At 30.4% G+C, this 17,007-nt stretch overlaps 1 protein-coding gene across 1 annotated transcript; it reads left to right on the forward strand.

The window, feature by feature from the left end:
* The first annotated feature begins 7,269 nt into the window (after positions 1–7,269).
* On the forward strand, positions 7,270–9,540 carry LOC145639650 (homeobox-leucine zipper protein ATHB-13-like). Its single transcript, XM_081690952.1, has 3 exons — positions 7,270–7,795; positions 8,077–8,516; positions 8,933–9,540. The coding sequence occupies exons 1-3, from the start codon at positions 7,672–7,674 to the stop codon at positions 9,320–9,322; spliced, it is 954 nt and encodes a 317-aa protein (XP_081547078.1). The 5' UTR covers positions 7,270–7,671; the 3' UTR covers positions 9,323–9,540.
* The last annotated feature ends 7,467 nt before the right edge of the window (positions 9,541–17,007 follow it).

Consider the following 17,007-nt stretch of genomic DNA (forward strand, 5'->3'; position numbering starts at 1 on the left):
GATAGAAAATTATGTGTTAGTTTGAACCTAATTTACCATTATCTTAAATAAATCATAAAATATCATGCTTTGTAGCACTTTTGTATATGAGTACAAATGCTTTAATAGTACTTGGCATCATGGTTAACATTCTCATGCGAAAGCTTGGCTAATCATCCCATGTATTGGGACTCTTAACTTTGTTAATTTAGTGTAATGCGTTTTGATATGTCTCTATAAAGGTGTAATCATTCTCTTCTTTGTTCTTTCTTCTTTTAGTTATATCAAACTAAGAGTACTTAGTATGTAGACCCACTAATAAGAACCTAAAGTAAACCCTTAATTAAACGTATGGATTGTATAATAATGAAGTACAAGAATATATTATACCATCAATATATAGAGAAATCAAATAAGGACTTGTTTTCTTCACCTGAAACAAGTAGATCTGGTCTAAATTTTTTATGGTCTGGTCTGATCTAATTAAAAAAATTGACTAAACTTTGATCGCATTTTAATATTAATCTATAAAGAAAAATATCAACAAAATGAATCTTGTTAGATTCGTCTCACTATGAACTTTTTAAATATGTAATTTTTATGAAAAAAAAATTAATACGTATTAACGATATTTAGCAATAAGTAAATGATAACCAAAAGTTCTGATCTGGTCTGATCTGAATCTTTCTGATCTGATCTGAATTTATTAAGGAATAAGTAATAAGTATCTGAAATAAGTTAAAGAGAATAAGTCCTAAATAATCGACAACTTTGATCATTTATATCATGAGTATCTATCTATTAGAAAAAAAAACTACAAAAAGATTATACCTTGAATTTGCATGTTTCATATTAATTAACCCAAAAACAATAACAATACGGAATACTAATTATATTTATACCGTATTTTATCATAATACTAACATATGTCGTGTATAAAAATAGTGTAAAAAATCAAAACGTGTCACAATGATTTGAAAAAGAGTAGAAGTATGAAACAAAACATAGGCGAAAGATTGAAATGATATGGTCCCAAACGGTATTGGCTTATACTCACGTCACAATCTGATAATTCAGCGCATCCAGTCAGTTGATGATGGACTTATCAAATCAGAAAACTGTTGAGAAATCAACAAGATTCAGTGTGAAATAGGAGCCTTTAATTCTAATTTACCCTTCTTTTGGTCCACTTTCTTGACCCTTAATTCCCTTATTATTATGGGTCCTATTTGCTGTTTGTTTCTTCCGCCATTTCGGCCACTCATCTTAATTAATTTTTAGCATCACTTTGTTTGAAAAAAATTTAAATTTGAATCAAATTGTTCTACCCGAAATTTCTCGTCTTGGAAAAAAAATGATATACTTATAAACATGGATATAGCTAGTGACGGATTAAATTTTAAAAATTCGAGATGGACCAAATAGCTTAACTATAAAATTTGTATCCATGTTGCGATGTGGTCAATTGCATGTTGCACAACATACGCTTATTTATTTCATGGATTAGAATTTGACACATAACTATAGGCGTACATGAATTAAAATTGTTCTACACTAAATGATTGGTATAGGGTAAAGAAGAAAGATCTTCATATGGTCTTTATTGATTTAGAGAAGGCATATGACAAGGTGCCAAGAGAGATACTTTGGTGGGCAATGTTGAAGAAAGGTATCCCACGAAGGTATGTAGACCTAGTTAAGGATATGTATCGGGATGTGTCAACAAATGTGAGGACATGCGGAGGGTTGACAAAAGATTTCCCTATTACAATCGGATTGCATCAAGGGTCTGCATTAAGCCCTTTTCTTTTTGCAACGGTTCTAGATGAATTAACTAGACCAATTCAAGATGAGGTTCCATGGTGTATGCTGTTCGCAGATGATATCGTTTTGGTGGATGAGACTAAGGATGGGGTTAATGCCAAGTTGGAGCAATGGAGGCAAAGGTTGGAATCTAGAGGGTTTAAGCTAAGTCGGAGTAAGACTGAATATTTGGTATGTCGTTTTGGCACTCAGAGGGGGACAAGCAATGAAGTGGTGAGTTTGGATGGAAAGGATTTGACCATGAGTGAATGTTTTAAGTACCTAGGGTCGATCATCCAGAAGAATGGTGACATTGATCAAGACGTGACCCACAGGATTAAGTCAGGGTGGCTTAAATGGAGAGCGGCCACGGGAGTGTTATGCGACCGCAGCATTCCCTTAAAGTTGAAGGGAAAATTCTACAGGACTGCCATAAGACCAGTGTTGCTCTATGGTACAGAATGTTGGGCTTCTAAGAAAGAGCATATTAAAAAGATGGAGGTTACGGAAATGCGCATGTTAAGGTGGATGTGTGGAAACACTTTAAGAGATAGAATCAGAAATGAGGTTATTCGCAAGAAAGTAGGTGTGGCGGGCATTGTAGATAAATTAAGGGAAAATCGTCTGCGTTGGTTTGGACATGTAAGACGGAGACCCGAGGGTGCACCGGTGCGAAGAGTGGAAGAGTGGGACCATGGAGGGATTAAACGAGGAAGAGGGAGACCAAAGATGACTTGGTTGGAAGGAGTGAGGAAGGATATGAAGTGCATGGATTTACGTGAGGATGAAGTTTTGGATCGTAAGGGATGGAGGAGAAAGATTTATGTTGATGACTACACGGAATAATCAAATTTGGTTCATGTTAGCCGACCCCACTTTTGGGATTAAGGCTTTGATTGATTGATTGACTAAATGATTGGTATGAGGGTGAGTAGCATATAAGATTAATGTGTGATTCATTTTTCCTATTTTCATATTGTTTTACAATATGACCATAAAGACAGTTTCATATGCTTTAAGAAACATTGACAAAAATAACGGTATATATAAAATAAAGAGATTATAGGATATGTATCTAAATGACAATCGGCAATAAAATACAAACTATTAACTTGATTCTCAAGATTGCTCATCATGGATAATTATTATCCTTGCACAAATTTTTTACTAAAAGTTGCATTTGATACCTAATAATTTAAAAAATTAGATTTAGAACTTATGTAGTCCCCATTTTATGTGCATGATTGGGCAGTCTAGGAAGAAAGGCAATCAAGCTAAAGGTGGTTAGGACATATCAATCAATCCGTATATATGTTATTCTTTGTGATACAATATTATGGATATGATTTGGTACATCTAGTGTTATAATGGTGCACAAATTTTATGTGAATTATTATGATTCATCTAAAAGAGTTAGTACCACTTTTGTAAAATCATGTACTAGCTAGTTACACTTAAGCATAATTTTGATGATCAAACTTTATGATATTGACTAATATGACAATGACCATTTCATTACTATATAGTGTCCCAAGCTAACTAGTGACAACAATTTTCCTTGTCCTTATGCTTTTCAACCAACAAGCTGAACCCTTGATCTCAAACATTCATTTTCGATTAAAGGTCTGGTCTTTCCATTTTAAAGTTGTGGTTTTTATTTATTTTTTCTTTTAAAGCAATGTCACTAGAAAAAACTAGGGCCCTTAGCTTGTACGTACATGGAGGGTTTGATGTATGATTCAACATACGTCTATATTATGATACGGGCGGGTGCCCCCTTTTTTTATGTCGAATACGGGTTTAGCCTGGAAGATGCGATGCATGTGTGGGTGTTGGCGAGGAGATGTAGAGGGTTGTTACTTAGTAGGGGTCGATAGGATGAGAATCCTATTTTGAGTCGTTTCAAGGTAATTGTATAATAATTAATTATGCATTCGATATGATATGATATGATGTGAAAAGTTTATCACATCCTTATTTTCTTTCCTTTAGTAGCTAAATATAGTTTGGTTTATCAAAGATGTATAGGTGTATTTTCCTTTGTTTTGTTACCTAATTTGTTAGCCGCGCTCATCTATGAACATTTTTTGTTGATACGAATGATTGTGTACAATAAATAATTTATTCTGCACCCATATTGATTAAACACCTAAATGAACGCGAAAACTTTTAAATAGTAACAATTGGCAATAATTTCCGAGACAGATAAGAAGATTTGTCAAATTAGATAGAATCATGTGACGTTTTTCATAAACACATACCCTTTCAAATGATTAGTGATTAACCCTATTACGTTACCCACAAATTAGTACACGTAATCATCCCAAGGGGGATCATCATCTTAAAATTAAAGAGACATAGAGCAAGAAATTAATAGAATTTGAGTAAGAATAGAAGTCAAGAGCAAGGGGAAAACATAGCAATCACACACACACATAAACATAAGCAAAAAAGCCAAACATGATACAACAATAGTACAATACACAACTCTATATGTATGTTATTAAGACTAGTTAGTTGAAGAGGGCAGAGTAAGGGCAAAGGGGGCAGGGGCAAAAGCAGAGGAAAGAAAGGATAAAAATGGGTGATGGGAAAGAGGGGTTGGGGTTGGGGTTGGGGTTGATGGGTAGGGGTCCTGATATTCACATTACTTCTTGGTGGGTTAGGTAGCAAACTCTGCCCCTCTCTTAGGCCCCATCCCCCCCTCACCTTCTTCCCCTAGATTCCTCCTCTTTCTCTCTCCTCCTCTTCTTTCTTTCTCCCTCTTGCTTCTTTTGTTTTTGCTATAAAACAATTTTAGCCAACTCATTTCTCTTTTCTCTCAAGTTACTAAAACTATAAGCTTTGACATATTAATCATCTTGGTTTTATATATAATTATAATTAGGGCCTATTGTGAATTTGTGATTGACTGAAATGAGCTGAACTGAATATTTTACAAGAGAAGGAAATTAAGAATTGAATTGAATTGAAGTGAACTGAAAATAATCTGAAAAGAACATACCCTTACTATTTGGAAATTTCATCAATGAATATATATGTGCTACTTTGTGAGTTAGTTTGTGACTTACTCCCTTTGTCTCTGAAAGTTCATTTAGCATCTTCAATACTTTTGCTTACTATTGAATATTGATACCTCTTGCTGAATTTTTTGAAGTCAATCTAATATATTTGACCGTAATTGCTAGTTTTACTAGTAAATATATCAATCAAATCTTGGACAAATGTGGTAAGAGTGTATGTGCACCCATCAGACCTATGCAATGTTTGTAAAGAGTGTAACTTACAACATTTTTGTAAAGGCTATAAATCGTAATGTGACTTGAAGTCATGAATAATATCTAATACGAGTACTAACTTAATAGTGATTGTTAAAGAACCAACACACTAAAAGCTTAATTAAGCTAATGGTTAGAACTCCATGATTGATTTTATTTTCTATTATGCTCCATCACATAAAAGCCCTATGGGCATGAAGTGTAGTTGCAAACTTGCAATAGGGACTCTTTATAAGTATACTTAAGGCTATATATTCTATAAGGAAGGATGAATGGGTTGAACTCGTGACCTATTAGATAGGCTAGTTCTTTATAACATGTCAAATGACCAAATCAACCAGACTAGAAGTAAAATTGTAATTAAGTTGATGGTTAGAACCTCAACCTCTAAACTGTAATGAGCAAAACTTCCTTAGTCCTTTCATCAATATTATGTTTTATTTAGTTGATTTTTTTTTTTAAAAAAAAAACTTGTAAAAACAAATATCAACAAAGATAAGAGAATGTGTGTGCAGTGTGTCCATGAATGGTTTTTGTTTTTGTTTTTTTTTTTTTTTTTTTTTTTTTTAAGAGAGTTTAATAAACAAAAGATCCCAAATGAACTAATAATAAGGTGGTAAAAGGGGAATAAAATTTTTTTATAATTAAAGTTAAAATGACCATAAGATAGATATAACTTAAAAGAACAGAAGGAGTAAACACACATATCATACCATATATATTACCCTCGATCTTAAGTAATCCTCGTTTTAAAGGGCTCGTTGCGATGTAATTAAAGGTTTAGATCATGTTATGTGTTTTATGTATTGACAAATGAATGGCAAAAAAAATTAGTACTATGTAATTAAAAGTGTTTGCTTTCACATATAATTATTCTCTTAATTACCTTTAACACCCGTTAATTAAAGAAGGAATAATCCATGTTTGTGCAACAAAATTGTCTTCTCCCATCTCATACACTACTTGTTTATGTTTTGTGTACAACTGTCCTTAGGAAAGAAGATATAGACTTTGCATCTGTTTTAAGAGTTGGAAATGTGAATACCCATAATCTTCTTTGAATCATTAATCATTAATTAGCATTAATCACTAAATAATTCCTAGTTGTTGACTTTACATCAACTTTAATGTTTTAATTTATTACTCAAGTAACAAGTAAGTAATGTGCTGCCCGTTAAGATTTGTTAATTGCTGTACTTTTCTGATTGCCTAAGTTAATAATCAGCATATTTAACTCATGGCAAAATTTATAATTGTATCATACTCCATAATTTTTATTTGAACATAATTTAAGTAGGTATGATAGTAATTATTATATCTCCATCTTAAATTATTACTTGTTCCATTCCTTTATTAATAATATATATATATATAAACTAACACTAATAAAAACTTTTGAAGCTCTACTTTTCTTACACCCTTTTTAAAATAATATGTCATTTTCTTATAAAGCTAATAAATAAATGGATCGGAGGCAGAGTGAGTGAAATGTTGTAATTACGAATGTTTATTTGAAAGCATTATTACAAAAATTATGACTGAAGTTATATTATACTCTATAGACTTGTTTTGTAATAAAGGAATCAACTAGTGAGTAGTAAGTACACCACCAAAACTAATGAAATATTAAGGCATTTCATCTACATACAATTTCGTCAGTTTGATAGAAGATCTATTGTTTGATTGTTTATGCAAGATCTCAATATAATAATATGTCGACCGACTAGCTATTATTTTTGGAAAATGAAACAAATGACACCTATATATATCCAATAGCTAGTTTTTAATATGATGATTTAACAATCGTAACTTATTATAAAATATAAAATGTTATTCCGTAATAATTACTTATGCTTAAAGGCGGAAAAAAAAATAGTTACCTCAATCTCAAAGGAATATTACTAAAATAATTTACTATCTAGCTAATTAGTAAAAATAGTTTTAAAATAAATACATTCGCCCACAAAACAGTTGACAAATTCTACATATATAAGATCAGGACATTCTACGTTGAAATCAACCCAATTAACGTACTACTACTAGTAATTTAATTTGTTTATACGGATGCAAAATTTAATTAATTAATCAATAAGCATATTCCCAAGTTTGTAATAAAATTAAATGAATAAAACCTTATCAAATATAAAAAGGATTCTACTATGAAGCCACCATAAAGTGGCCACCTTTTCTCTCCCCTCTTTTCTCTCTCTTCTAAAAAAAAAAAGAAAAAGAAAGCTCATCTTATGAAGAGCAAGCTAGTAAGGTATATAAACCATCCATCATATTAACAAACAGTGTACCATATTTTCTAAAAAATAACCTTGTATAGTATATAGTCTCCATTTTTATTTTTTATTATTCCTAACAAAAATAAATAAATAAAAACTTAGCATTATAATTTTATCATTGCATACACCAAATTCTCTCTCTTCCAAGTATAGTAGAGCTAAGCTAAAATAAGCTAGCTTCTCCATACCTTTGCTACGATTATTTTGTTCGACATGAAGATAAGATTATAAGTTTAGCCGAGCTTAATTCTTGGAGCCACAATTAGGTGTCTACAATATTAGGTTTAGATAGCCGGGCGGCCGAGTGAAGTCCGGTGTAGGTCATGAGTACTACTTGTACTGGGATGGCTTTCTTCCCAGCTAATTTCATGCTTCAAGCTCAAAATGATAATGACAATCCTCCTCCTCCTTCTCTCTCCTCTATCCTTCCTCAAGACTTTCATCATGGTATATATACTCTCTCTTTTAAGTATTATCGATAATTCTATCTATCTATCTATCTATATGTCTGTCTATCTATCCACTTGATGCATCTGATAGAGTATATCAACTAATTCTGCCGCCTCAGCCAAAAGCTTAAGCTGATGCTTGAGACACTGTATTGATTTTATATATTCTATCAGTATTGTTTTCGAGGATTCTCTCCGGTTACATACTGGAGAGAATCCCGATCTTTGGTGTAACATAACAATTGACTTTTGTGAAATGAAAATTTTTATGTGGTGTAGGAGGGATTGCACCAATGTTAGGGAAGAGATCGATGTCATTTACGGGGATCGATATGTGCAACAACGAAGACGGAAATGGAAACAACAACCATCACAACCAACACCACCACAATAACAATGTAGGAGAGGATGAACTATCAGATGATGGGTCACAATTAGGAGGAGCAGGGGAGAAAAAAAGGAGATTAAATATGGAACAAGTGAAAACCCTTGAAAAGAATTTTGAATTGGGTAATAAATTAGAACCTGAAAGAAAAATGCAATTAGCTAAAGCACTTGGATTACAACCAAGACAAATTGCTATTTGGTTTCAAAATAGAAGAGCAAGGTGGAAGACTAAGCAATTAGAGAAAGATTATGATCTTCTTAAGAGACAATTTGATGCTCTTAAAGCTGATAATGATCTTCTTCTTGCTCAAAATCAGAAACTCCAATCTGAGGTAATTTTTTTATTATTTGGATTTCAATCAAGTGTTTTGATAATGGGAAACTTAATTGTGCTTCTTCTTTTAATTCAATAATTTAATTTTCTTTTTATTTATTGTTTTTTTTTTTATAGAGATTGTATATCATCATTATTTCTTTCTTTGTCACCTTTTCTTTATTTTATGGGTCACCTTTTGGGGTTATGTTGATTGATTGATCATGTTATTACTGTATATATGAAAAGGGGAATTGAAGAAAAAAAAAATTAAAAAAATCTTCAATTTGTTATAATTAATGGTTATATTTAATAAATGTCTTTACTATGCTTTACAAAAATCTACATTACATTTTCCATCTATTATGATTTAGTTTGTTTGTGAAATGTATATTATAATTTGTAAATAATTTCATGTAATTTGCGAATGCGTAGATATTGGCGCTAAAAAATAGAGAGCCAACAGAGTCAATCAACTTGAACAAGGAGACAGAAGGATCAAGTAGCAATAGGAGTGAAAATAGTTCTGATATAAAGTTGGATATTTCAAGAAATCCTACAACAACAATTGAAAGTACACTTGATCTTTCAGCCCATAATCCAACTACCACGGCTGCCGCCGCCTCGGCCGCCACCGCCTCTGGAAGAACCTTCTTCCCACCGTCCTCGATGAGGCCCAATGGGCCTCCTGTGGCCCAAGTACTCTTCCAAAGCCCACAACAACAACCACCCTCAGTCAAAGAAGAGACCTTTACTAGCATGTTTTGTGGCATTGATGATCAAACTGGGTTTTGGCCTTGGATTGACCAACAAAATTTTAATTAAGTGTTCTTTTATTTTTAATTATGAATTTTTTTTTTCCCCTTTTGTTTGGGAGCAAATATTTTGGTTTATGATCTCACAAGAAAAATTAAGTTACTAAAATTTGACATAGTAGTTTCATTTCTCCTTTTTTTTTTCTTCTTTTATTTAATGGGTACTTTTATTTTTGGTGTATATTATTCAAAATATCATGTTAAATGGCTACTTTTTGTTACTTTAGATCTCTAATTAGAAGAAAGTAATAAGGGTATGTGCCTCTAAATCATAAATCAAATTTGTAGATTTTTATTTATTTATTTATGTACATTTAAATTTTGATCTCTCCTACATTTTCCACCTCCACCATCTCTAGGTTGCGTATTTGCAACAAAGGTTCCATTTTTATTTAATTATGTATAAATTAAAATACTAGTATTAAGCGAATATGAAGATAAGTTAATTTTAATTTATACTCCGTATATAATAATGAAGGTCTTTATCACATATATGGTGAATTATTCACTAGCATATATATCCAAGACTACAATGATGTATGTCCAAAGGACAAATATGTTGTGTTGCCATATTTAATATGATAAGTTAGAAATTCAACTTGGTTATGCAAAATAAATTTAATGACTATCCCAAATCACATGCTATTTAACCAACGTTAGCCTTGATTAGAATGTTAATTTCTCTTCTCCTTTCTTTCTCATGAAAGGAGAAGGGCTTGATTAGGAAACCAAGATCATTCCTTTATATCTCAGTGTCTCACATATAGTCGTTAAATGTTCATCACTCTAACTTACTGTTGTTTATATCTTCATAACAATTATAAATATATAATAGGATTGTTGTAACATGTTTCCTATAACTTTTAACTATTTCAGATCACAAAACTACAATCACAAGGATTTATATTGTTCAAATTATTTTGAATCATATCATTACATATAAGTTTGAACTAGACTATTTCGTACACACAATAAAGTTCATTTTTGACGAAATAACTTTTGTCGATATAAAATAGGGTTAACTAACTTCAAGCTAATTATTGTTCGATTAATTTAACTCAATCCATTTCATACATACAAATCTTGTTAAAGTCTTCAATCCATCAATAAATTGTATAATATTGAATGATGTTACATAGTCTTATATTTAATTTCATTAACCCTAAAACAATCATTAATTCATCATCTTCATCATCATACTTTAAAAGTTCAATTTGAATGGATTGCAAATTGGACAAGAAAGATTAGAATATGATGGTCAAATTATTCACCTTTAAATATTAGAGTTGTTGTAAGTTTTAATAAAAATAGAATTTATATAATTAAATTATTTGCATTGGCCATACTCATTACCCAAAACGGAGTAACTTTTATAAGGTGGCAAAAAAGTAGGTAATGATAAAAAATGATGATTGCATCAATCACTGCATGTTTTCTTCATGTAATTAACCTTTTTATGGTCATAGACTCATAGGAGAGCGTGAATAAAATCTACTTGAAGTTAGTGAATAAATAAATAAATAAACAAGAATTGTACTACGAGTAGTAAATTCTTTTCTTTTTTTGAAAAATTAATTTTTTAAAAAGAGAAAATGGAATTTTTTTAAAAAAATAAAAATAAAAAAGAGTATCAAGCACACATTCCAAGAAAGGAAAACGACAAAAAGAAGGATGGGGAAAAAATCAGGGGGAAGAAAACAGACGGAGAGTGGGAAATAGTCGCTTTCGTGATTAGGACGTTGGCTCTCTTTATTTTGACGATGAAAGCTTTTTTATTTTTGAGTTTTTCTATAGTGAAGTTAAATATTAGGGTGTATATACAGAAACACACTTTGTATATATAACGTGTGTATTGTACAAAGTGTATAATCAATACTACAATTATTAAAAAATTGTGAACATTGTACAAAAATTGTTAGGTGATTCCAGAATATTCATCTAGGTAACTCTTCATCTATATCTCTGTTTCTTTTTAAATGTATCATTTTTTAAATAAGGAAGTTTTAATTTAAATGCATCACTTTCCTTTTAAATTAACTAGTTATGTAGTTCTCTCTATCTCTCTCCTATCACATAGACCTAATTTTTTTTCTCTCTATCTCTCTCTATTATAAAAATTGCCTAGGTTTCCGTGAAAATCAAATGATACAACTAAAAAAACGGAGAAAGTAATAAATTTCAGTCATCTTGTTTTTTACAATACTTAAACATTGTACTACCTTTATTCCATGCATGACTTTTTTTCATAATTTTGTCCATATTTTTTTTCTGTTATATATATATGTTAATTAGTTTTTGTTGGATAATTATATTATCACAATTTCAAGTATTTATTCATTTATACTAATACGCAATCAAAGATACTAAAATTCAAAGTTGAGAAAAAAAAAAAAAAAAAAAAAAGTCACGTGTGTCAATTATTATATGAACTTAATTAATCGAATGTATGTATATTGTCAATCACCCAATTTAAACTTATTAGGCTTATTAGTTCTAAACAAATCTTTGATCTTATTATTACTTAAATTACCTAAAGATAAGGTGGGGTAGAATAGAAGTCTAAACTTATAAACCTAAACTTAATAAATTAAAAACCACGAAATTATATTACCCCTAAATTTACATCATCAAATCTTCTTAGACATGTAAGCTAAGTAAAAATAAATTCTTAGACATGTTAGATAAGCTAAGTAAAAATAAAGTGAAATAAATAGATCTAGCTAGCTAAACTCTTTTATAACAATTGAACACAGTACACAATACTTGTACTCCTATAATATAAAAAACATATCAATCAAACATAGTGTGGATTGGTACGTTCTTTGTACTATATATTTATTATTGTTTTTATTATTTTTATTATTATAATGGTGCATTTAGATGAAGTTTACTGAAGTCTTTGTAGCAATTCCTGTTCATTAGAGTATGGTGATGTCAAAAATTAATCAAATGGGCCTACTGTCATCCACCATATTCAAGAAGAGGAATCTTGTCATCCAACAAAGTCTTGCAAGATCGATCAAAATATAAACCCTTTGATGTGGAGGAAATCAAGCAATGTTATAGAATTTCATAATTTTATGTATAAACATATGGGCCATACTCTATTTGGATATATATATTGATTGAATTTTTTGGGAGAATAATAATATTTATGAATCAAACTTTTTAATTTCTCACTTGAAATGATTGCAAGTCTACTCTTTTAAGTTAGTTTCAATTTGCATAAACTATATAAGTCAAGTTAATACATATTTCAAAACTTAAATCATATTGAATTTGTTTAAACAAGTTTTTGTATGTTGTATTGATGTGATCAAGATCATATAGATACATTAATTATGAATAAAATTCTACATAAATTGCTTATTGCTATATTATTTACATTTTTTAAAATTAAAGTAGTCTTATAATTTTGTTAAGTTACAAAGACATCACACATGTATGGATATATTGTGGTAAAATTCTTATTATTTTTTTTAAAAAAAATTGAATCTCCAACTAATTATCAAGGACTAATTCAATTCCTAACATATCACATGTCTTGAACGACCTCTCTTGCTAAGGGAGCTCTACACAAAATGACACGATTTATGGGACGGAGCTCTCATCTTCTCTTGTTTAAGAGCCTAATCGAAGGTATATAGCCACCTCCACGTACATTATTGTTGTATTACAATGTCTTTGTGCATAATAGCTATGAAACGACAATATAATACATCAATCTTAATCCATAAAAATGATCTTATACGTGATTGCTTGTAATTCTTACAAACTCTTACATAATCCACTTGTTAGTGCACGAAAATTCAACATGTATAGTCTAGTTACTCATATCAATTCATCTACGGAGTAATTTATATTTAGTAGAATGTATCTAACATTAACAAATTATTCAAAAGTGATAAGACATGCCCATCATTTCTCTTTTTACATAACCCTACCTTGTACATAAAGTACAACACAACTTGTTAGAAAGCTATATATATCTTTAATTCGTTATGTACTGTTCACCCAAATCCTCTCTATTTGCAATCAAATGAATAATAATAATAATAATACACTAATTAGCCCTTAATAAAATTTGTATTTTTTTTCCCCTTTGATCTTATTTTTATTTTGTTCCATAATCATATTAGCTATTTTTCTAAACATATTGGTCCTAGCTATATATAAACTCGTTTCCACAGTTTGAAATTAAAATAAAAAAGTAAAATAGTTGCATCTATTGACGGACCAAAGCATATTATGGAGTATCATAATTTAATAATTGAGAGGTAACCGAATAATTTTTATACTATCTACGTTAATTATTATGTACAACAAAGGGGTATTATTTGTGAGACATAAAATATTCCTTTGTTGCACATAATAATTGACGAAAGTAGTATAAAGATTTTATAATTGGAAGTGCTACCTGTCTTAGGCAGATAACTAGATTGAAGATGTTCTACTAATTAATACAACCATTGTAAGATCATTCCCCAAATATAAGGGCACATTAATCAAGTAAGTGATCTACTCAATAATAGGCCAAGTTTTTTGGGCATTAGTTAATTAAGAATAAAACATGGGATCATGTGCAAAAGTACAAAGATTAACTGCTTAATTAGCAGGAAGATGGATGGAAATTTTGGCATTTTGAGTGTTCATTTAGATGTCAAACAACATGATCTTAATAGTGTAATTTTTTATTACTATATTATATTAATTTTGAATCGATCGACATACATAAAGTAGTGAAAGATTAAGTAAAAAAAATATTTTAAAAATAAATCTAGATGCCCTATAAGTGGCCACGTGGTTAGTGGTATAATTGGAATTAATTAATTACCTAATGAAGATTACTATGGATTTTATTGAAGATTTTTGCAAATACTCTAGGAAACAAATCCTGGCATGTTGGTGGATCATTCAAATTTTATAATCAACAATTGCATGTGGTAGGCACCTGGGCTTGCAAGAACATGGAAGCTCCACAAAGTAATATCTAGCTCTTTTTTTTTTTTTTTTTTTTTCCCTAACATTTTCTTTATTGTTTTGATTTTTTATAAATCAATTCTAGTATACAACGGGAGTATTATAAAGTATAAAATTAGGCTGTCAAACTCTACGTAGCTTGACTCTGTAAAGGTATAATTACTGCCCCATATGTAATTTAAGTTGAATCTAAGTGATAAAACGACATGATATCTCATGTCAATTCTACATACATATGTAATTTAATGTATAAAATTAAAGTTAGATTACTCCAATTCTTATGGATTTATTGTTATTTCTTACATTTTGTTACAGTAGATTTACTATGAATCTATAGTAATTGGTGGGCAAAGTTACTGCCAATCATGGTTGTTAGTTGAGATCTCAGGTAAGTTTGTGTCAACGGTTTAATTAATTGAAATGTTAATTAATTAATCCATTTTCTTATTAAGTTGTTACGCTAATGAAGTTAAAGTTATCTAAATCCGTATGTAATAGGTATGATTAGAGCAAACATATATATAGAAGTTTGTGCCAATAACTTTAACCAAATGATTACTCCCTGATAATCTTTATTGGTGCAGTAAAGCCAAAAGAATATGATTATTTCTTCTCGTTTCTAGAACATATCATACTCAACTCTTGTAAAATATTAATTCCATCCTTTTCATTAGGGGTGGTTAAGTGTAACCCAAACATACTTTTATCTTAAAAAAACAAAAAAAAAAAAAAAAAAAAACTACGTATTAAATACCTCCCACTTTAGAATATCCAAAAATCAATAGGTCCTGTTCTTTTGAGCTTCTGGGTAGAGCAGATTTCAGCAGAGCAGCTCTAAAGAACGGGGCCTAAGTACTCCCTTGAGTCCCTCTACATACTTTTTTTTGTTTTAATGAGTTCTTATTAATCTTCATACAATAATAAAATATTAAAAAAAAAATTAAAAAGTCTTTATTTAACAAAAATAAATAATATACACGCATTACACAGTTAAAATGAAACTCTAAACTTTAAATGGACTGAAAGTTTAAATAATGTTCAACTCTAATAAATTAATAATTGTGTTAAACTCAAGAAAGATTAGAGACAACTTAGCCTTCGTAGTAAGTTGTTTAAATGCACCATGTACTAGGAGTTGTAAGTTAAACTCAAGCATTTTTACATTGAGTTGTGAAGATAAACATGTTTTTTCAAGTATAGTTTAAATGCACCATGTACTACAAGTTGTTAGTTAAACTCAAGCATTTTCATAACGAGTTGTTCAATAGAAATGTTAGTTACATAATAGTCCAAATTAGTTATATGGCTTAACTAATGTGTTTATTCGTTAAATGTAAAAGTGTTGCGAGATTTTTTTAAAAAAATAGGGAAAGTACAAAGCTAAGTCGTTAAAAGACATGTAATCGAATATCGAATGTTGTCTAAATTATCTTACTTTTATGAGCCTCTTTTACCACACGTCCACACTAAGAGGAAGGAGGAAGAAGCACAAGATGATAAATGTCGATACAAGTTAATGAGGTTGGAAGAATACTATAAATTGTTCATTTCCTCTTGATAAATAAGTTTAGTAAGAGCTAGAATTGTCTGGGTTTTGTGTAATTAGTTGGGCTTGAAATAAACATTGGCTAGGTTTGGCTTATTACATAACTGGGCCATTTATTAAACGTGCAGTCTGATATTGGCGTTGAAATTAGTGTTGGGCTTTTGAATTGTTCATAACAATAATTGTTTGGATAATTACTTGCCAACTACAATTTCACATGTCCTATTTTCTTTGAAAATTCTATAGTGGTCGTTTATTTTCTTGGCTCAACAAAGCAAGCTACAACCTTCTTTTCCGAACTTGACACTATTCTTAAAGATATGTGTATCATACAGACTACATCGTAATACTTTTTATACTTCATTTGATTATTTGGTCTCATGTCAAAGAGATGATAATGTTGTAGGACTTGTAAGTTGTAACCTATCATTGTAATAGATTAGTATTGTTCAGAGTTTAGCAAATTGGAAAAATCATAATCTGTCAGGTTTCTTCGTTTGTTATTGTGGACAAGAAAGATCCCATGTTTTATTATGGCATACAAATTGTCCATAGATTAATAAAATCACCGATCCATTGCGTTAAAAAACAAAAAAAAAAAAAAAAAAAAAAAATACGGAGTTAAAAAAAGGTCTAGATAGGAAAATGCGAGAAAAACCAAGTTTATTACCATGAAATTAGAACATACGAAGAATATATATAATACGAGTAGTAATACCATGTATATTAAGTGGGTAACTTATACTCCGTAATTAATTAGCAAAGTAAAAATGATACATCACTAGGACAACTCATTCAAACTCAACTTTAACGGTTCAGTTCTCAACAACTTTGTAGCATCGGAAATCATCATCAAAGACAACACTGAGACGGACCAGCGTGCACCTTCAATCTAGTAATACCAAGGTTGTCATAGCAGAAGCTACTCTACTTCACTAAAGACATTCTTCTAGCTTTTGAGAAAGGGAGCAGGAACATTTACATCAAAGGTGATAATCTGCTAGCTACATATATAGTCATCAACTTCGTTATAGGTACTTGGTCAATTCCATGGCAGATTGAGCATATTATTATAGACATACACTACCTCCTTAGCAAATTCAACAATTTGAGCATCCGACATATTTATCTAGAGGCAAATAAAGCGACAGACTGAGTTGCTAATGTAT

Source organism: Chenopodium album, chromosome 1 (genome assembly GCF_948465745.1).
Source record: "Chenopodium album chromosome 1, dcCheAlbu1.1, whole genome shotgun sequence".
NCBI classification, from domain to species: domain Eukaryota; kingdom Viridiplantae; phylum Streptophyta; class Magnoliopsida; order Caryophyllales; family Amaranthaceae; genus Chenopodium; species Chenopodium album.